The following is a 20,668-nucleotide window of genomic DNA, read 5'->3' on the forward strand; positions in this document are numbered from 1 at the left end:
CAGGGGGCCTACCGGGAAAATCGAAATTCGCAAATTGCGGGGATTTTTCTCTTATACTCTTACTAAGGCGTAATTAGAGTGACAGAGAAAAATGCCCGCAATTGACGAACTTCGATTTTTGCGGTAAGCCTCCTGAAATTATAATATTTTCGATAATCTGTGGCACAAGTTTTTTTTTGTTTAGACGAATATTGCCAACGTTACAAACGTAAATGTTGTTTATATTTATATAGATTAATGTTATTTATTAATTATTATTTCCTATGAAAATTAAATAATACTCAATTAAAATATTACATAGGTTATTATCGAAAAAAAATTAAGTCAATAATACTGTCCTATATATTATACTACTTTTTGATGGCTACCCCTCGACAATGCATGAGGAATATTTTTCTTTGGTTTTTCTACTTGAGTCCAAATCAATGTTTAATGATACGAAGTTAAATATTAAACTAAAATAACTAAAATAAGCGCTCATTAGCGTTATTCGGGCTATGTGTGTATGTAGATACATAGATACCTCCTAGTTATAGTTTGCCTCCCATATCATAAAAATAGATAAAATCAATAACTCGGGAACAAATATTTGTGATAAACACAAAAATAAATGTCCTTACTACGATTCAAACTCGGGACATCTTTCTTCGTAGCCAGGGTCTCTACCGATTGGCAAAGAGTAGTATACATACAAGATACTGACTTGGCTAGGGACCATTCAGTCTAACTTGGACAAACAATCATGTTGTTTTGTCAAAATACGCCTGGGTACTGTCAAACAACTGTCACTCAATTGTTTAGGTTGTGCGTTGTGCTGTGCGTTGCGACGAGTCACAATTTTCGAGTAAATTCTTTTAATCGGTTATGTTTGGAGTAGAGCCTCTAATTGAAGTGCTATCTCAGCCGCCGTGGGATAATCTTTGGCTGCTTCTGTTCTGCAGTTTGATCGACGGCATAGCGCCAGCGGTATTGATGTTTTGGGTCTAACCTCCGCATAATTTTATCTGAACATGGAGGGCGACGAACTCGGTAATGAGCTCGTCCGATTAGACGGAGGCTTCTTGGTCGATGAGGAGACTTACGTTGTTAATTCAGACGATGTACTCGGTAAGCGCGCCATACTAATTATATCAATTAAATGTACGACTAATGAATTTACTGATAAATGTTATGCTTGTTTAATTAGGTTTAATCAATTTCATTTAGCATAGACACCTACTACTATTCCATGAGGGGGTAAACTGGTTAGGTATTGGTCATGGTTTTGTAGATACATAAATATTATTGCTGTTTCAGATCAAGAAGAGAATAATTCTGACTCTTGCATGGGCAAACATGCACCACTTAGGGAGCAGGACAGATTTTTACCCATAGCCAACATTGCAAAGATTATGAAGAGAGCCATTCCGGAAAATGGAAAGGTAATGTTAAAGAATCTGAGATAAAGTCTCCTGCATACAGGTTATATACTAAATTTTAAATATAGTGTGCCAAATTCCGTCCAAATCTGGTCAATCATTTTGTACTTTTGAGTAACTGCTAGTAGCTGGTACTATTTTTTTCTGGGTTTTACTCCCTGCAAAGGTGAATTTGCCAAGCTGGTACTAAACACCTAAAAAATTAAAATAAATATGATTATTGGCAAGCATTTTAAACTTGACTGTAAACAATGAAATAGAGGCTATTCAGTGTTAAAATAGATTTTAGTTCAAAGTATTTTAAATTGCTTTGACATATGTATATAATCAGGGTTGATAAATAAAAACAATTATTTCAATTGTATTTCAGATAGCAAAAGATGCCCGGGAATGTGTTCAAGAATGCATTTCTGAGTTTATATCATTTGTAACTAGTGAGGCCAGTGACCGTTGCCAGGTAGAGAAGAGAAAGACTATCAACGGAGAAGATGTTCTGTTTGCTATGAATACACTGGGTTTTGACAACTATGTGGAACCCTTGAAGCTCTATTTGAAGAAATATAGAGAGATTGTTCTCTCTCCTGTAAGTGAAATAATGTGCTTGTTGAAAATTCAAACTTGGGAAATGTAGGGCAAACACATGACTAATTTATGGCCCTGAGGGCTGTTATTTTTTGATTAAAGTACATTAAATTTAATTCAAAATGCTTAATACCAATAAACAACTGAAAGGTTTGTTATCTGAACAGTTAAATCACTACCAATATATTATGCACAACAAATTTTGTGTAAGTGTGGTAAATCTGTAATCTTGTTAATATTAAATTTTAATCATGGTAATTGGTTTTTTACAGGTAACAATTCAGAAAATAAACAAAACAATAGTACTGTATGAAGGTAGGAAGGTCTTAACTTTAAGCATATTCTAGAAATTCTGTTGTGAATTTTGTTATTATTTAACCATATTTATTTCAAATACTTTTTTCCAGATGGAATACCAGACCAGGCTGATAATGACAATGAGACACAGACTGAGACCACAGTGATATACACATCATACCCTAAAGGCATGGACGAGTTCACACTGGGATGAAAACTCAACTTATCAAGTTAGCTAACAACCTTGCAGACAATGTTAGCAAATATTGAGTGAACACTACAAAAGTGCTAGTTTTAATTAAACAAGGTGTTGAAAAATATTGATATCCCTAGGATTATCACACAAAATGACAAGACAGTTATCTAAAAGCATTGTCCGCTTAAATCTTTTCAGATGATTCCTTTTATATTTTTCATCTTAAGGTTAAGCCAAACTTTGATGATGATTGATGACTGTATGTTAAGATGATTGAACATAGTATTCAGAAAAACAATAATATGGGTGAGTTAAGTTTTTATTCATTTTTGCTGATTATTGTAGCATATATTCAAAAAGATGTGGATATTTTTTTTTTATCACGAAAATAATATTTATCAAACAATATAATTCAATCTAAGTTGCAGTAAACTAAAAAAAATATAAAAACTGACACACACCTAGTAGGTATAAATATTTATGATGTTGTAAATTATATACTTGAAAACAAAATGCAAACTTGAAAGCTTTTTTACGCAAGCTAAAACTCCCTTTAAATTATTGTTATAAATATAAATAGATAATACCAAACAGGCTATTCTAAACCTATATTGTGTTTACTAATCATGCTCGATTTATGCAGAATAGTGAAATTGACAGTAGACATTATAGATATATGGTGGAAATGCTACAATTTTTGCCCTATAAAGTGAGTCAGTTGACCTGCTCGAGTTTTTTAAGACTTCTAGTAAAATATTTTCTATAGTACTTATATTCATTTCACTCAAACGTTTTGCAGTAGCTGTTAGTGACTAGTTGCCTACAGTAGAGCCTCACTAATCTGGAATCCCGTTGATCACGGTAATCTGGACAAACGCGACCGTCGCAGAATGGAGTTATTTCACTTTGCGAGAGTATGAAAAAAAAAAACACTAACAGAAAGAGTGTTTATAATTTTTTGACTTCTATGCAGTATGAATGAAATAATTTCATTTATTTATGTTGAAGTAAAATTTAAAACCGTAAATTTTAATTTATTCACTGGTGATTTTTAAACCATTAGGGAGGTATAACACGGCGATTTTATTCAGCGATTCAGTAGCGCGACAATAGCGCTACAGAATCGTGTTTACGTGTGCGAGGGCATTTGACATAATGACCAGCGACAGCATCGCGAATGTATCGTGGCTGCATCATTACTGAATCACTGCAAAGTCGCCGTGGGTCCCTTAAGTTTTGCAAACGACATACTATTTTTCCCTGTCCAGATTAGCATGGTCTTACTGTTATTTATGTTTGTGTGTAATTGGCTATTTTTATTTACAGACGTAATTTATAATAGGATTTAATTTAAGTACTCTTTCTTATAGAAATAGACATTGTATTGTGGCTTCAAGAGTTTTCTTTATTCCCAAAAATATTGCGAGAGGGCTCGCACAATAATTTAAAAACAAAAAAATAGGTCACACAATGTATTTGTGAAAATAACTGGCAATAAAATAAATAGGTACCTTATGCAGGATTTTAATAAACAAAGACTTTCATTTTAAATATTCATACAATTTTATTAATCACATAACAATATAATTGGACGGATAAAAGTTATCATAATTATTAATACTTACATACATAAATTTAAAATCATTCTCTAAACTTATCTTTAATATAGCTAGGCAACGGCATCAAATACAAAAACTTATTCAGCAGCATAATGCCAACACTGAAAGCGAAACTGATTCCCAAATTGAATTCCATGTTCATATCTCCTGTTTGATAAATATCTCCGGTAAAACTCCTTGACGTGAACCTTTCTGCTAGGAACGCTTTTCCGCTAGCATATCGACAGTTCGCATTTGAGTTCGTGTTCAAACTGGAAGAGGTCTGGATGAGGTTGGTGATGGCCGTGCAGTTTTCCGTGTCGCTGTAGGGAAGGATGTTGAAGTGCGGCTGTTTGAACACGTTCCGGTGCAGAAAGATGGACGCGTAGCGCGTATGGGTTATGTAGGTTAGATAGAAGAGCCAATCTTCGAAGCCTTTGTAGGATCTGAAAAAAGAAAAGTTACCGATCTTTAAGGTAAGTACGTTGTTTTGTCATTAGTGTCATACAGGAATTCCGAGTTTATACTGTCGTAAGTATCTGCACTATTATGTAAACCTGCGTATACATCTTGATGCTCAATAGTCAATACCGTAACGAAGAAATGTTCATAGTACCAGGGTCAAACCGAGTAGAAAATTACGGTAGGTAAGTACCATTTGGATGGCGTAGTGACACTATCTTGTACTTGCATAGGAATGCAAATCCTTACCTGTTCTTGCCTCCGATACAATAATAAGTCACTTTTTAGGTGCTTACCAATTAATGCTAATCGGGCCAAGTATGCTTATTTATAATTCATTAAATGTTACCTGAGCACTCCGCTAGCCAGCATGACGTAGACACACGTAATGTAAACGTTGACGATAGCGGCGATCAGACCGTTGCGCACAAACATCATGACGGCCATGGCTTGCTGCTCGGCGTACACGTAGCACGACCACAGCACGAGTGAGAAGTACAGGTAGTCCAAGCCTTCTGTTAGGTCTGCTAGGATACTGAAGACAGAAAAACAAGGAACTATTAAAGACAGCCACAAACACAGTGAACAAGGCATAATGCCATAAGGAGCTGGTGTTTAGTGAGTTGTGAGGACGTAATACCAACCAGGAAATTATAAAGGATAAGTTCTTATTTTATTTACATAAGTGCAGCGCCTGGGGTATGTTTAAATTATGAGCACGTTATTCATCCATAACAAAATAGATTGCTTCTCTGAACTACTTTATTTTAAAGTTGATTAGTCATTCTATAAATTCTGTAGGTATGGTTGTAAGTTAGTCTGTAAAGAGCTTGAATAACCTCAAGAAAAAGTTAAATTTACTTACGGATAAATGATGGCAGCGGACGCGAAAGTGCTGATAAAGGAGAAGGGCAAGGAGACCAGATTGCAAGATAACAGCAGGCTGGCCCCGCTATACAGCCCTTCCTGAGATTCCTGGTAGTAACGCGTTCTATAGGGGCCGTCTGCAATAATTAGTAGTAAATATATCAATGGTTAAGAAAAGAAACTGCGAGTCGGCGTGCAGGTTCTGTTAGTAAAGAGAACAGACATATATTTATGCTGAGGACTTACTCAAGAAGAATCGAAAGAAAAAAATCGAAATCTAAAAACTTACATAAACAAATAGTGTTCATAATGCTGATGAAGTAAGTTCCAACCATCGCGTTGAATATTAGTCCGCTCTTCGTTATGAAGGCCCTTTGATAATCCTGCAAGAACAACAAAACCCGTAATTTATTTTATGTTAAAGAATTGGTCCTGCGAACCGGATTCTTAGGTTAGGTCTACATTTACAATTTTACCTTTGCTTCAAAGTAGAAAGCCCATAATACCAAGAAATACAAGGGCAAGGAGAAAAGTCGCATGAACATTTGCTTCAATCCGTTTTTCTTTAGGTTAAATATCGACGCCAGCATTCTCCTACAGATTGAAAAGAACAAAAACGTATTAGGTAAGGAAGTCACAGCGTTACATAATAAGACAATACAAACATGTAGTGTTTAGTAAGTACTTACACATACAACATCCATATAACCTTGGCGCCGCTAGGCTTGCCATATCCCAGCTGCATCTTATTAGGGTTGATGATCCGATGTTCGTTGACGTTGCCCTGCATGATGGCCTGACCTTCCAGTTTGAATTTCTCGACTAGGGCTGCGATCTGGTGGTTGGACTCTATGAAGCGTTCGCGAGAGCGTCTGTCTACAGTTGATAGGCATACTGAAAAAAAAGTTGCGTTGAAGTCTACAGTTAAAAGACACACTGAAAAAAATGTCAAAAGGGATGCTGTTTAGAAGAATGAATGAGTCCTCCGAACGTAACGGTGTTCTACAATTTACAGGAAAGTTTGGGACAGGATGAGACGGAGGACTTCCAACTGAAAAGAATTGTTTTCTAGAAAACCCTCTCATAATAAATAATTTGGGCCTTTTCATACGTAAGGTAAGATTTTAATCAAATACAAACGTAAATAATATTGTTTTACATCTCATTGAACCATTGTTATAGCTACTTACAATAATACATTAGTGGGTTCTCGAGCTGCGGGCAAGGGAATCCAATGCTGCCAAAGTAGTCGAGCAGGTTTCTTGTGGGTCCAGCGTACACCACGTCGCCCAGGCACAGGTACACCACGCGATCCAGGAATGGGAATACGTCTGTTACAAATAAGGAGTTTATGTTAGGTGTAGATGTGGCATTCTGGCGGTCAAACGCAAATTGGTCGAAGAAACATTTAATACGAGTAAGTACATCGTTGTTGTACACTGCTGTAGGAGGGTCAATCATTTATTTAAAACTATTTAAATTTGAATATGTGCGTAGCGTGGCATTTCGCTGTAGTGGGGTCATTGGGGTGCAGTACCTAATGGTAGAGTACTAATGTTAGTGATGCTAGTGCCTATCAATGGTTGTTGTTTACTTAGCTTCTTTCATTGAATGTCAAAATTTTGCTATCCTCACCAGATCTCGGCTTCTCCATAGTCAGTATGATGGCTGTGGAGTATTTCTTGGCTGCGTTAGACAATATCGAGATCACCAGGTACGTGTTTAGCGGATCTAGGTCCCATGTCGGTTCGTCCAGAAGCAGTATCACTGAAATATAGACATTTGTGGACATATTGAACGCTACACTTGATGTTGGTACGGAACTATTCTTCTTGAAGTGGATAAAATACTGAAGTTTGCAACTTCCAATTTGTTTAATTCCGCCCAGTCCTCTTTATGGTGACAATATCCTGTAAAAGTGGACTTGGTACGTTCCCTCTTGTGGCATTGACCATAATAGCTAACTGTAGGACGGCTGATGAAAATAATAATGGAATAATGCTTTGCAATGAATTGTTAATTGATAAGTAAAATGGGCGCAACACATACATGGATCCCGAATAAGTTGCACGCCGATAACTAGTCGCCTGTATTCGCTTTTCGTTAGGGTAGTCACGCATTTGTGCGCCACCTGCGATAACGCCAGGTCCGCCATGACTTGCTTCACTTTAGAGGACTTTAAATAGCCGGAAACCTAGAAGAAAATCATAATTTAGTACTAGTTACATGTATATGTATATCCACCTCAATTGTTGTTTACTCCGAGAGTACGTCTGAATGTCTGTCAAGATAGACCAGTTTGACAGCACTGGCTCCCCTCGAATGCATCAAAGAATGAATCAAAGCAGCTGTACAAGTACTTTGCAACAACTACAATTAGCGGACTGATCAACGTCACTCAGCAGTAAACTATGAAACTCCGTTAAAATTTTGTCGATTAAGTGCAACCGACCCCTAAAAGTGACTTCACGTTATGTATGTTATAAAGTGTCTAATGAGGGGCCCAGAGGCCAGCAGCTTTTAAACTGATTCTATTTTAGAGACCCTCTTAAAAGAAGGTGGCTTTACCTTAGTCAGCGACAAAGCGAGAGTCTGCTGGACGCTAAGCCCAGGCAGCAGCCTTGTAGAGTGGCGAACAAGAGCGCAGCAACTCTTGAACTGTTCCTCTTCTAGAGGTACTCCTTCTAGAAGAATGTGGCCTTTCGAGGCTACTCGCCGGGCGATCACATCGAGGAGGGCGCGTTTGCCGCTGCCTGAAAAATAGTAAGAAGTTGAAGAGTTCTGAAGAACCAAACTTTATAAAATAAAGAAAACAATGTTAAGAATTGCTGTATAGAAGGAGCTAGATACTCTTATAAAACATTGTTATTAGCTTTGGAATTAAGCATATTTAAAATACGCGAAATTTCAAGCAGGGCGAGAAATAGTAGAACAGTGAGTTTTTCTTAAGTATCTTAGTTAATGGAGCCATAGGTATATCCACTGTTTGTCATTAGACTTTGACTCTCATGAGCTAGGAGGATGCGAGTCTAAATATGCATTTGGTACCTGTCGATATGCATGTGTGGATCTGGCATTTGGCACCTAGTGTCAACGGCAACGCCGTATTATTCAAGCGCCAATTGGGCCATGGCCCGGGGCAAGCGGAATATCGCGGTTAGTTTTAATCCGTATTGCACAGAATAAGTAATAGTACTATCGTACAGAAAATAAACTTCCTACAAAACTGAAGTATGACAGCAATTCAGGAACGCATCACGCTGTCCCTTTCTAATGTTATGGCACTATCCCTATCGGCTATTAGGGTGGTCAAAATTCAAGTCATTTTATCTGTGGTTGTGCACGCAAAGGGACGTCAGGTTGAGCAATCCTGAGCCGAACGGAGCTGTGAGTGCCCGAATGCTGCAGGTTGTCCACCCTGGTAGTGCCATAGCGATCACCTTTCCAGCAGACGTGTAGCAGTAGATCAGCAGGATTATTTTGGGACTCTTGTTTACATCGTATATGTTAGTGTATGTACCTTTGGAGCCAAGTATCGCTGTGACTTCTCCGCTGTGAGTGGTGAAGGAGACATCCTTGAGAATGATGCCGGTCTTCACTCCGCCCGTGATGCGTTGGAATAAGCTGCCCGGTTCCACCTAACATATATCAAGTTTATTTATAATCTATTAAGGTTGACTGGTAGAGAATGCCTCGTGGCATTAATTCCGCCTTTTGTACTATAAGATTGTTTTCTTTTGTGCAATAAAGATTAAATAAATAAATAAATAAGTACCTATTTATTAAATAATACAAAAATATACACCGTGTTTTTATTGAATTCCGTTACCTTCGGGGTATCGGTAAGTACGTTTAAGGAAACTAAATGGCATAGTTAATTTTCAAAAAAAAAGTTTTTTTGTGATTTTTTTTACTATTTTTATTTTTATAAAAAGTAACTAAATGTTGCATATAGCGTTGTTGTAACACGGGCATTACATTTAACTCAACCAAACAATTGAAAACTGTGACATATCAATGTCATTTCGAACATCGATCGTCCGAGATAGTACTTACGTTTAGTAGCAAATGTATGAACTCGCACTAAACACTAATCAATAAGTAAACAGGCCCTAAAGCAAGTGTACACGCTCGTAAGGGCCTTATAAGATAAAAATTAATGATTGATTGTCTCCGAAATGGAGTTAATTAGAATATCGGTGTCTTTGAGAAAGTTACTTAATTTAAGCTCTGGAATGCACTCTCGAAATTAAAGCAAATAAAAAAAAACACGGTGTATATGTCTATTTACACTTAAAAATCTAAACCAAACAATCTCGCAAAAAGTGAAGATAAACAAATTAAAAATTGAGCTTTATAATTTTTACTTTTCTGTTCCTGTTCCACAACGATTCCTAAGTAATGTTCCCATGGAAGCAGAAAAGGTATAATAACACTTCATTTTAAATAAAATTTTAGCAGGTATTCGAAATTTACATTGTGTTTCGCGGATAGGTACTTATATTGCTACAAAAACAAACTTTATAATACCCTACCGCGCGCATCCTGTGGAGTGACTATCGCGTTCCCATACAAAAGATATCAACGAGCTATTCCTTGTAAGACAACTATTATTTGGTCCTAAAGTATGAACCAGAAAACGTTAATGTTTTACAGTAAAAACTTTATGTACATTCTTTATTTTATAAAGAGTTAATTAAAAATTGAATGCATGAAAAATAATATACCTATGTTTTTTTTGTGTCAAGTTGTAGGGAAATTAAACGAAAAAAAAAATGTTAGTCAGGTTTTCTTGTCCATAATTTAGAATTAACCACTAAACCGTGTCATAATCAAATTTTACACCAAGTATCACATTGTAAACGAAAGGCCACCAATACACAAAACTAATCAAGTTATTAAAATACAATTTCAACAAACTTACTTGTCCTGAGTGAAACACATTATACAACTGCAGCATATAGTTCCCTCCTGCCATTTTATATCAAATTAAAGCTTTAAATAATCGAAAAACATTTACAAATTCATTTTAAAGCGATACACCCATCTCCTAGTTAAGAATTAGCAAACTAACCTTATGTGATCAACTTCAAAGTTAACTTTTCTTTAAGCGACGTTGCCAGTAACACCTGTGGCTAACTTCTGTTCACTAACTGTACTTCATTTTTATAGTATGGCGGAAACAAGCGATTTAACTCTGTATTGGGTTGAATCTAAGTTGGTTTTGCTACAGAGTAGTTTGGCGAGTTAGTTAAGGGGAAGTGACTCAAATGACTGCTAGTCATGCTTACGTTGACAAGAGGGTCTTTTTAACAGATGTATAATCTTTATAGTGCGACTGCTATAGTTCTTGGCCCCTCCATAGTAATTGACCACTCTTAACAATTAAGCTCCAGAGTTAAGTGATCATGACCACCCCTGCAAACAAATTTCTATACGGGGGATCACTTAACTCTGCAGCTTACTTCTGTTGCCTTGCCTTTGTTTCTTTCTGCCTTACTATTGAGTGGTCAATTACTATCGAGGGGTTAATAACTATAGCAGTCACCGTATTCAGATAATTCAGTTCATTTAGCAAATTTACCAAGAAAAACAGGTGTTTAAGTTGTATCTTTACACGACATGATCTATAAACATTTCAGAGAAGTCTAAGCAGAATAGGAATATAATAAAATAGCACACCTGTTAAATTTACATGGATTAATGAGTATTTCTTATAAGATGTACAATGCAGTTTTAAACAGTTTATTAATATGCATGAGTTAGATGTTGTGACATTGGTAATCATCAATCAGTTTACATTCATTTTATGATTTAATATGAGTCCAAGAGTCTTCACCGTATTGGCTGCTTAGATAAAAGTATATGCTCCCCCTTAACGCCTCATTTTCCGCACATTTCCAATGCGCCGTTGCCAATAAGGCTTTCTGTCTCCTTTCCTAGCACCACACAACCATCGCACGCCCACACATATCCAACCAGCTTATACCCATGAATTCCAATGATTAGTCTTCTCCCTCACTCCCATAGACTAAGTCTTAGATAGAGAGGGAAGGCGCCATGCGCAGTGTCACTGACTGCTCAGTCAAACTCGGACGCAGCAAACGGCAGCATGGTAAAAGAATAACAATCTTTAAAAATCGAAACTAACGAATTCTTGAACTGAAAGGTTATTTTCAAAGTTTTTAAAGAGACTCTTAGCGTGTTTGAGTGCTTGGTAGTTTGGCCGGTCGGTGTGTAAAGTGGGTTTCAGTGAAGTTTCTGTATTTCTGTGGAGTACCGTTCGGCTTATTATTGGGTAAGTTGACACTGTTATATCTATGGGTGTTTTGAGTTTGAAAATTAATAGACATTTTTATGGGTACCGGTTATAGGTGGGTTTAGTTTTCTCTTGATATTTATCAAATCTTAATCTTGAACCAATTTATCATTTTGTCCTCTTCAGAAGAAATTTCTAACCATTGTTTTTCTTGTATATGTTATCTTTAGTTGCAGCACATTTAAAACATTTTACCGCCAAATTAATCGTCCGTTAAATATAAAGCAGTGATTATAGTAGGTGCGATTGACCCCGTCGTAGGTCAGCTGAGTCATGGTTCAACTGATGAGTTTGCGCTGCAAATCGTGACTTTTGCAGGAAGCTAAAAGCGTCGGGCTAGCGATAACTATGGGGGATAATTTATAAACCTTACGTAGGTACATTAAGTACAGCCCAACACCACATAATAAATAAAACGAGTCGAGTAAAAGAGTAAGTCGGGAGTAATGAAAAAATACCAACAACATGTGGTGTCCCCATTTGAAATAAACTTCTAAACCTTACTTACTCCTTCAGTAGAAGGCGCGAAATTTAAAATTTGTATGTGAGATTGAGGGGCGGACGGACAGACGGACATGGCGAAACTTTAGGGTACCCTGAGAAACCTAATACCGTCAAATAGGGTAACTTTTGGCACGAGAGGTGACAAAGGATAAAGGATACTTCGCTGAGTCATGGGTGTTTTCTATGTATTTATGTATTTATAAATATGTATATATTATAATATATCGTTGTCTAAATACACAAGCCTTATTGAGCTTATTGTGGGTCTTAGTCAATTTGTGTAATAATGTCCTATAATATTTATTTATTTTAATTTTATTATAGTATTAATTTAATTGTAGCTAATTGGAAGATTTTTCCTAAGACTTGTCGAGAGACCCCGAGACAGGCCGAGAACAAGTGTGTACATGCTGCTCCCTTCTCGTCTTGCTCTTCCTTGTCTCGTCTCGCGCTTCTCCCATTGAATCGGAGCGGTGCCGAGACTCGATGAGAGGCTCTCGACGAGTGTGTACAGCCGACATAAAGATTTTTAGATTGTAAGCAGCACAGTAAATCATATAATTGGGGAGTATTTCCCTTGTCTGATTTGACGGTAGTACCAGTGGGGTGAAACTGGATCTTTCGGCCGCGTGCGCTCTCGGCTGCCTTCGGCGCAGCGTTTTTTTTTATTTTTTAATACCATGACGGTGGCAAACAAGCATACGGGCCGCCTGGTGGTAAGCAGTCACCGCAGCCTATGGACGCCTGCAACTCCAGAGGTGTTACATGCGCGTTGCCGACCCTTTAAAAACCTGTACACTCCTTTTTTGAAGAACCCCATACTGTAGACCCTCGGGCAAATCTCGGAAGGGAGCTCATTCCACAGTCGGAGCGTCCGCGGGAGGAAATTCTTCTTGAACCGCACAGTACGCAAACACTTAGGTTCTAAGGTGTGAGGATCAACACCCTGCCGACGTCGAGCGGTGCGGTGATAGAAAGTGGCCGTTGGCATCATGTCAAACAATTCCTCAGAGCACAGCCCAAGCGGTAGAACACACACAATGAGGCAAAGTCTCTCCTTAGACTTAAGAGGAATTCCTAGTAGTGATTTTTCCATACAAACGCTCTCGACTATTTCCTCCCTGGATTTTGAACCTAGAGCAATGATTTTTTCAAATAAGATCAATATCATCAATATCTGTGCCGCTATGTTTTGCTTTTTTGGATTATTTTATTTTGAAGAAACTTACAGCGCCTCAAAAATCGCAAAAACGGCTCAATTGAATTGGCTGTAAAAAAAGGCACAGTATACAAATATGACAATAAATATCCAAAAAATCAAAACATAGCGGCATAGATTATTTCTTCCTCTTGCAATTTCCAAAATTTCATAATGATTGGTTGCGTTTTGGAGGAGGAAACAGTCGAGAGCGAAACCTCGATTTTTGAGTTTTTTGCGAGTGAATTTTAGTCCGAGCTGCAGTTGTCCTTATCGCACGAATTGGAGGCGGAGACAGTTTATAAATATACGTACACAGAAGGATTAGTGATGGGCATAACATCCTTATTAGGGATTGCAGAACCGGTACTGTTTTAAAGAACCGGGATTTTCGGTACTGGTGGAAATAGGAACAGGGATTTCCCGGTACTTTCCGAACTGGTCTAATTATTTCATTATTTTAAATAAAACGACAGCATTTTGCGAATTTAATAATCAATTAATCACAATTTCTTTTACTACGTATAATCACAATAAACAAGGCAATTTTTTTAGAAATACTTATAGTATTTTACATTGCTCACACTTGTGCGTCACAAGTAAAAGATAACTACTTTGATGTTTGCGACTAGATGGCAAAAATGAAATAACATTAACGAGGGGATTTATATATAAGTATCGCAGTCGTATTGTATAATCCACCGTATTACAATACGGCTAGCCGATATCAAAATAAGGGCCATTTTGAAATGCGGCGGTTCAACGATTAAGGTAGGTATGTTGGGTAAATACCGGATGCGGGTGAAGAACGTAGGACATTCATGTCTCCCTAATTTGGCTTAATTTTTTTAATGTTGGCAACATTGTGTAAGATGCCATTTCATTGCGCCTCGACTGCCAGTGTCCCCGCGTCGCTCAGGGCGTCGGGCTTGTGCTATGCGCAATCACAAGGAGCAAGATATTTTCGCAAATTTTTTCTTCTATCCGATCTTCGCCCTGTCATTTATTTTGCGTATTGTGACGAAACTGTTTTTGTTTTAACGTATAATTTCTTTTTCGATATTTTTTATATAACTATCCAATCAAAACAGACCTAGGACTGCTGCAGACCGATATCCGATCTTGACCCTTCCAGGTAAAGATCCGAGAGAAACAACCCGATCTTTACCTATTTAAAAAACAGCAGTGATTGTCAAACTTTAAATTTTCTTCAATTTACCTACTGACCTACTTAATTATCACATTTATTGTTTTCTTGATCACACTTTCGTACCATTATTTTTATCCAGTACCACTACCAACGCGACGGTAAATCAAAAGGAAGAGATTTTGGGAGTCTATTTTGTATGTATGTATATTGTATGTGTATGTACACCTACTTACGGACAATGTCATTTTTTTAATTTCCGCAACTCAAAGGTAGCCTGGAAGAGATCGCTTTTTAGCGATAAGACCGCATGTTGTTTACCTGTGCTTATGTTTCTGTTTTCTTTTGTATTGTTTTCTTTTATTGAGGTGTGCAATAAAGAGTATTTATATTGTATAGAGATGATGATACATGTTGAATTTTATAACAAAATCGAGTAAAATAGATAGCAATACAGATGCATATGTAGATGTGCACGCATACATACATAGCTAGTTTCGGATACAAAATAGAGATAGGGCTTCGAAATTAGTTTCCTTAAAATGCTTCAAGAGGGCTCTCTTTTCCTATATATTTACTTTACTCTTTACATACGATCCTTACATTTTATAAAAAAAAAGATTGTATATCAACTATATATTTAATTTCAAAATTATACCAATAAAATCGCAATTTTACTTATTTTCCATACTTCAAGATGGGCTCTCAGTGACTTTGACCTTTTTAAAGAACTACTTAGTCTTTTTGATTTCTAAGTTTGATTCTTATTTTTTTGGCGACCTTCATTAAAAATGACTGGGCACGATTATTTTTTTATTTCGATTTTTGTGCCTCCTAAGCACGTAATATCTTCCAGTACATTCCTTTCAATAAGCAATACATTTACACTTTCACTAAACCTGTACAGTTCACGAGATCTTAAATTGTCAAAACTTCGAAACCTATCTATTATTTTAGTCGTTTTTCTTATTTTATTACTTCGGGTAAACCTTAAAATAAGAGGTTTCTTAGCACATTGCTTGCATACCAAATTGCCTTATATTAGGTATCAAAGTTTGAGAGCCACAATTTCCTTCTGACATAGGTATCAAAGTTTGAGAGCCACAATTTTACCAATTTTTGTATCAGGGTTAAGATCGGATTCAAAAATACGAATTAAAAACTTTCGATGACAACTTTTAAGTTTGTAATTATTGGTGGCTGCAATTTATATACATTCGAGAAGGGTAGAAACCGGACCTATTTTTTTGTGATATCTTATTCTCTTTCCATTAGAAGCAACTTTTTTTCACCATCCTATGTTCTCCCTTGATGGCAAAACACTCGTTACCCTGAAAAAAGTATATCTCATTTTTACACAGGTACAAAACTGAAACCGTTCTATATTGAAGATTACCAAAATTCAGGCCGAATCTACGGTTATTATTTAACGATTTGCTCCGTACTTCAAGAATCTATCATGTGCTGAGATCTTGAAAAAACGTTTTTTCACGAGTTCTCTCAATTGGTCCCAAAATTGTCCGGCATTACCCCAACATACTTTACTCAGATTGTCATTGCGATACGTTCTTCAATAAGGCGACCCAAGTTTAGCCCCATCGTACTACAAGTAAAATAGATTGTAGTTTAGCCATATATTTATACCTACTTACAAAATTTCACAACTCACCATGTTCACACCCAACTTACTGTCACGGATAGGTACAGTCAAGTGTAAAAATATGGGTGTACACATCTTACTCAAAAATATGTCTCATAGCATCTTATACCAGTGTAATAAGAGCGTAGTACCATATTTATGAGAAGATTCTTTCGATACATATTTTTGCACTTGACTGTATGACGACGACCGAAGCAGGGACATCATTCTTTTTTGCAGTTTTTACCTATATGGTAATTAATAGATACAGTATAATATAAAAATTAAAAACAATATTATGTGATCAAAATATGAGATCTGTGATATGAGACCAAAAACAACTTGCTTCGGGCAGCGCAGGATGAATTCCGTCCGGCTCGCGGGCGACGTCGACATGTCAACGCAACGGCGCGCAATGAGTGAGCGCTCACGTCTCGCGTCTGTGTGTGCGCACTCACACTTAGATAGCTCCCGCTCCCGCCCACCGCAGCGCGACAGAAACATAGCTTCAAAAATTCGAGATTTGAAAAGTTGCTCAGCTAGGAATTGCTCTTAAAGGTTCAATACCGTTTGTGAGTTTGAGATCGTCAACGATTCGAACAGCGCGCGCGAAGGGTCCAAGCTGGCTACGAGCAATTATTAGGATTGGCAAAATTTTACGCTTTTTTGCGTGCACAACCACAGATAAGATAATGAATTAAAATTTGACAATCCTAAATAACCGAAAGGGATAATGCCATACATTAAAAAGGAAACATGATTCGTCCCTGGTAACTCATATACTTAAATAAGATAATATTTTATTTTATACTTTTTGAAGTCGGTTATCTTTTTTTGTAAAGTTTTTATTTGCTTGATTCACTGTCAAGCACCTTGGTATACAATGAGTGACGGTTTGAACGTTCTATTGACGACAGCAACAGCAATACGACATCAACGCTATTTATCAAGGAAATTAACAGCGCCTGCGTCAACGCTGCAAAAATGTAGCTACTGCAGTCACCATCCGAACGTAAACTTAAATTTCATATCGTCTACTTAGGGTGGTTTAATTACCCTTGACTGTACAAGTTTATTAACCTTACAAGAAAATTGCTCAAATTGCAGAAAATACAAGCACTTGACAAAAATAAGGCAACACGTGTTAACGAACTGCTTGAGGATGTGACTCAGAGCTTCGAAGCCAAGAGTCAGTGGAGCGAAATAAAAATCTGCCTTATAGGCACATATTTTGCAAAGTGTAGTACCTACGATAAGGTGTAGGTATCGACGTGCCGAGGTTTTTGTAGTGAGCACCAAACATTGCATATGTAGGTACCTACATTAATTTACTAAACACTTAATAACAGCCCCATCTAAAATACCTATTTATAATCTTCTTAAAATTAGTACCTAATTCTAATTTGACATCATATTTTAAGTTTACTAAATTCAGTCTGATTATCAGTACGAGCGCGTATATGAAGCAATACGTTTAAATCACATACTGTTAGGGGTACTTGAGGGTACGCCATGTAGGTAAAGATGGCTCCTGAGTAATTAAGTTTTTGAATTCCTTAAAGTACAAAATAAAGTTTCATTTTTTGGTTATTCAAGATCTATTGAACTTCCTTGATTAAATGATTAAGCTGTTGCTAATCGTGTAGGCGAGACTTCGGTCTTTTGACCTTACCAAAGAGCATAAAACCAATGAACCATGTCATGATTAGATTCACTGCTGCTATGTTCTACGCTATATTTTGTGTTTGTCGACTTTATTTCATCGCTATATCAATGTTTGCAGGTGAATATTAGAGGTAGTATGATCAAATGTTTATGGAATTTGAAAGATAGTTTTGTTTACGTTTGACTTGAGACAGGAGCTACCTTGAAACACTGTTGATAGCTGGCTTGGCGAAAATAAGTCTCTCTGTGAGCTGTAGACTTCGCCGAGGCGATCCCCATCTTTTTGAAAAATAAAATAATTGGACGATGAACCTGCTTACGAAAGCATTTTCGTCTGAGCGGAAGCGGAGACTTACGCGCTCTCGCTCGGTCAATGAGATGTTAAAGCACTAAAATGCTTAATATTTTCATTGAGCGACTGTTGATTGGCTGTACTGAACTTTTCTCATTAGCAAGTCTAATTGGCTTGACGCCGTTTAGACACCTGACCCTGCCGAGACCATGGTCCCGATGAACCGTGACGTTTTAAGTAAGGCTGTAGAAACGTGTCTCAATATCGTAGTCGCTAATAATGTGAACCTGGAGTTTTATACTTCAGTCAAATAGCAGGTAAAATGTGAAAGTTATTGCGAAATAAATATTAAAATATGAATATAGAGGCACCCTTCTAATAAGGATGCGATTAGAATAAATTTAAGCCAAGTTTTCATTTAAGAAGTTTGATTTTTGACTTCATTTTACACCTTATACATACATATTAATGCCAATGGACGTCTAGCTAGATAATAACCGGAATATACTACAAAAAATTGCCAACTTTTCGCAGATGATTTACTTTGGCAACCAACTTTCGGCAAACTTTCATTTTGACAACGTTATACTTGGTAGAATTATTGTCAAGTAGATTATTTTTATGACATACAACATTTGGAATACATTTCTTTCGCAAAATCATTCATTTGGCTAAAAAAAAGGATAACGTGTAGTCCTTTGACAGAGACAAGATAGGTGCGACGATGACCGAGGAGGAGCGTGCTAGGTGAACTACGGCCTAAAACCCGCCAGAACCGACTTTTTTTGCATCGAACGATGTTAGATTACAAAAATAAACTTTTTATGTTTCGTATTAGACTTACAAAGTCATTCTGCTACCTAAAATATTAAAATATTAAAAAGTGTATTTTTAAGTTGTTTTCCAAACACATCAGTTTCCAACTGTTAGGTTGGGAAATAATACTATTTTCAATTGGTTGGGAAATGACATTCGGCACAATAATTTTTAGTACGGTCGCCAAATCTCAAAAGCCCTCTAGAAACACGATTTAATTGACTCTGCTCGGCCTTACCCACAACCGGTATCAATGTGTTCGGACAGTTCTCCTGATCACCGTACATGCGGTAGTAAAGCGGAAAAATGGTGGAGGGGATAGTAATGACGTCACAAAGATGGCGGCCGGACCTATTCTTTTTGGCGGTGTATCTCGAAAACCACTTAACCGATTTTAATCATCGAGGTGTCAAATAATAGCTTATATTATGGAGATTATTTCCTTTTCTACAAACATTTACGTGAAACCTATAGGAAAAAAAATAATCACAAAAAACAGTTTTTTTATAAAATTATTATTTTTTATTTTGTAAAAATCTCCGTAAATATTAGCATTTCGCAAATTTTGTTTCATATAAAACATATTGCTTCATTATCAAGGAATATAATGAGCCTTAAAACATACAGATCGAGTAATAAACAATGAAGCTACACTCATTTATTTGCGCATGGGTAACGATAACTGGCTTTTACCGGTCGAAACTGTGGTGACTGTTACGATACGTATTGAATGGAATTTATAGAGTATCGGTTTTAATTACTGAAATTATAATGACAATTATAAAAACCAGACACAATAATGTTACCTTACTTCGACGTTTAGTCTCTTTTTTCGTCTTAATCATAGGTAGGTACATATTTCTTTTTACTTAAAAATTTTATACAGGGTGAACTTTTAACCACCAGTCATACTCTGCGCAGCGACTTTATAGGTCATACTGAACAACTTTTACTATTAGTAGTCCCCAAGCCGCTCCGATGCCAGATTTAATTGACTCAGCTCGGCCTTACTCACAACCGGTATCAATGTGTTCGGGCGTTTCTCCTGATCACCGTACATGCGGTAGTAAAGCGGAAAAATGGTGGGAGGGGATAGTAATGACGTCACAAAGATGGCGTCCGGACCTATTCTTTTTGGCGGTGTATCTCGAAAACCACTTAACCGATTGTATTCATCGAGGTGTCAACTAATAGCTTATATTATGGAGATTATTTCCTTTTTACAAACATTTACGTGAAACCTATAGGAAAATAATAATCACAAAAAACATTTTTTTTTATACATTTGGTTGGTAGGTTTGTCTTATGTTTTAAAGCAGTAAAATCTTTCAAGTCGAAACACAGTATAAATATACATTTTGGTGTCTAATCTAAAAGTATGATGTTCATTGTTTAAGACTGATTAGTGATTACTGAATTAAATAACATGCTATTTGTTATTTTTGTTTTATTTTTTAAATCAGGTATTAATTTATTCACTATGTATCACTATACAGGCAAAATGTGTATCATAGTTGGTCTGTAAGTACTTACTACTTGTGTCGAATATAGGTATAAGATGAAATTTTAACCACCAGCCATACTCTGCGCAGTGACTTTACAGGTCATACTGAACAACTTTTATTATGGGACCAATGCCGAATCACGCAAGAAAATTTGGATCTGGAA

At 36.7% G+C, this 20,668-nt stretch overlaps 3 protein-coding genes across 3 annotated transcripts in view; 2 read left to right on the forward strand and 1 right to left on the reverse strand.

Moving 5' to 3' along the window:
• Window positions 1-789: 789 nt before the first annotated feature.
• Window positions 790-3,884, forward strand: LOC133519836 (uncharacterized). The gene is made up of 5 exons (XM_061853962.1): window positions 790-1,107; window positions 1,297-1,421; window positions 1,789-2,001; window positions 2,273-2,315; window positions 2,408-3,884. The coding sequence occupies exons 1-5, from the start codon at window positions 1,011-1,013 to the stop codon at window positions 2,509-2,511; spliced, it is 582 nt and encodes a 193-aa protein (XP_061709946.1). The 5' UTR covers window positions 790-1,010; the 3' UTR covers window positions 2,512-3,884.
• Window positions 3,885-4,032: 148 nt separating this feature from the next.
• On the reverse strand, window positions 4,033-10,502 carry LOC133519820 (ATP-binding cassette sub-family G member 5). Its single transcript, XM_061853935.1, has 12 exons — window positions 10,345-10,502; window positions 8,941-9,058; window positions 7,989-8,173; window positions 7,470-7,614; window positions 7,056-7,187; window positions 6,611-6,751; window positions 6,110-6,314; window positions 5,897-6,014; window positions 5,710-5,803; window positions 5,419-5,557; window positions 4,903-5,088; window positions 4,033-4,537 (listed from the first exon to the last, which is right to left on the reverse strand). Exons 1-12 carry the CDS (start codon window positions 10,396-10,398, stop codon window positions 4,135-4,137), a joined length of 1,920 nt encoding a protein of 639 aa, XP_061709919.1. The 5' UTR covers window positions 10,399-10,502; the 3' UTR covers window positions 4,033-4,134.
• A 980-nt stretch (window positions 10,503-11,482) lies between these two features.
• LOC133519814 (ATP-binding cassette sub-family G member 8) overlaps window positions 11,483-20,668 on the forward strand; it is a 107,605-nt gene continuing 98,419 nt past the window's right edge. Inside the window, exon 1 of the mRNA XM_061853925.1 lies at window positions 11,483-11,718. The gene's annotated coding sequence lies outside the window, so the exon portion shown is untranslated. The remainder of the gene's footprint in view (window positions 11,719-20,668) is intronic.

Source organism: Cydia pomonella, chromosome 7 (genome assembly GCF_033807575.1).
Source record: "Cydia pomonella isolate Wapato2018A chromosome 7, ilCydPomo1, whole genome shotgun sequence".
NCBI lineage: Eukaryota > Metazoa > Arthropoda > Insecta > Lepidoptera > Tortricidae > Cydia > Cydia pomonella.

Excerpts from the sequence above, each read along its gene's own strand:
- LOC133519836 (XM_061853962.1), top strand. The coding sequence starts at position 1,011 with ATGGAGGGCGACGAACTCGGTAATGAGCTCGTCCGATTAGACGGAGGC. Across the intron at positions 1,422-1,788 it reads CCATTCCGGAAAATGGAAAG|ATAGCAAAAGATGCCCGGGA; the intron begins GTAATGTTAAAG and ends ATTGTATTTCAG. Across the intron at positions 2,316-2,407 it reads AACAATAGTACTGTATGAAG|ATGGAATACCAGACCAGGCT; the intron begins GTAGGAAGGTCT and ends ACTTTTTTCCAG.
- LOC133519820 (XM_061853935.1), bottom strand. The coding sequence starts at position 10,398 with ATGGCAGGAGGGAACTATATGCTGCAGTTGTATAATGTGTTTCACTCA. Across the intron at positions 6,752-7,055 it reads TATGGAGAAGCCGAGATCTG|ACGTATTCCCATTCCTGGAT; the intron begins GTGAGGATAGCA and ends TATTTGTAACAG. Across the intron at positions 5,804-5,896 it reads CTTTCTACTTTGAAGCAAAG|GATTATCAAAGGGCCTTCAT; the intron begins GTAAAATTGTAA and ends TTGTTCTTGCAG.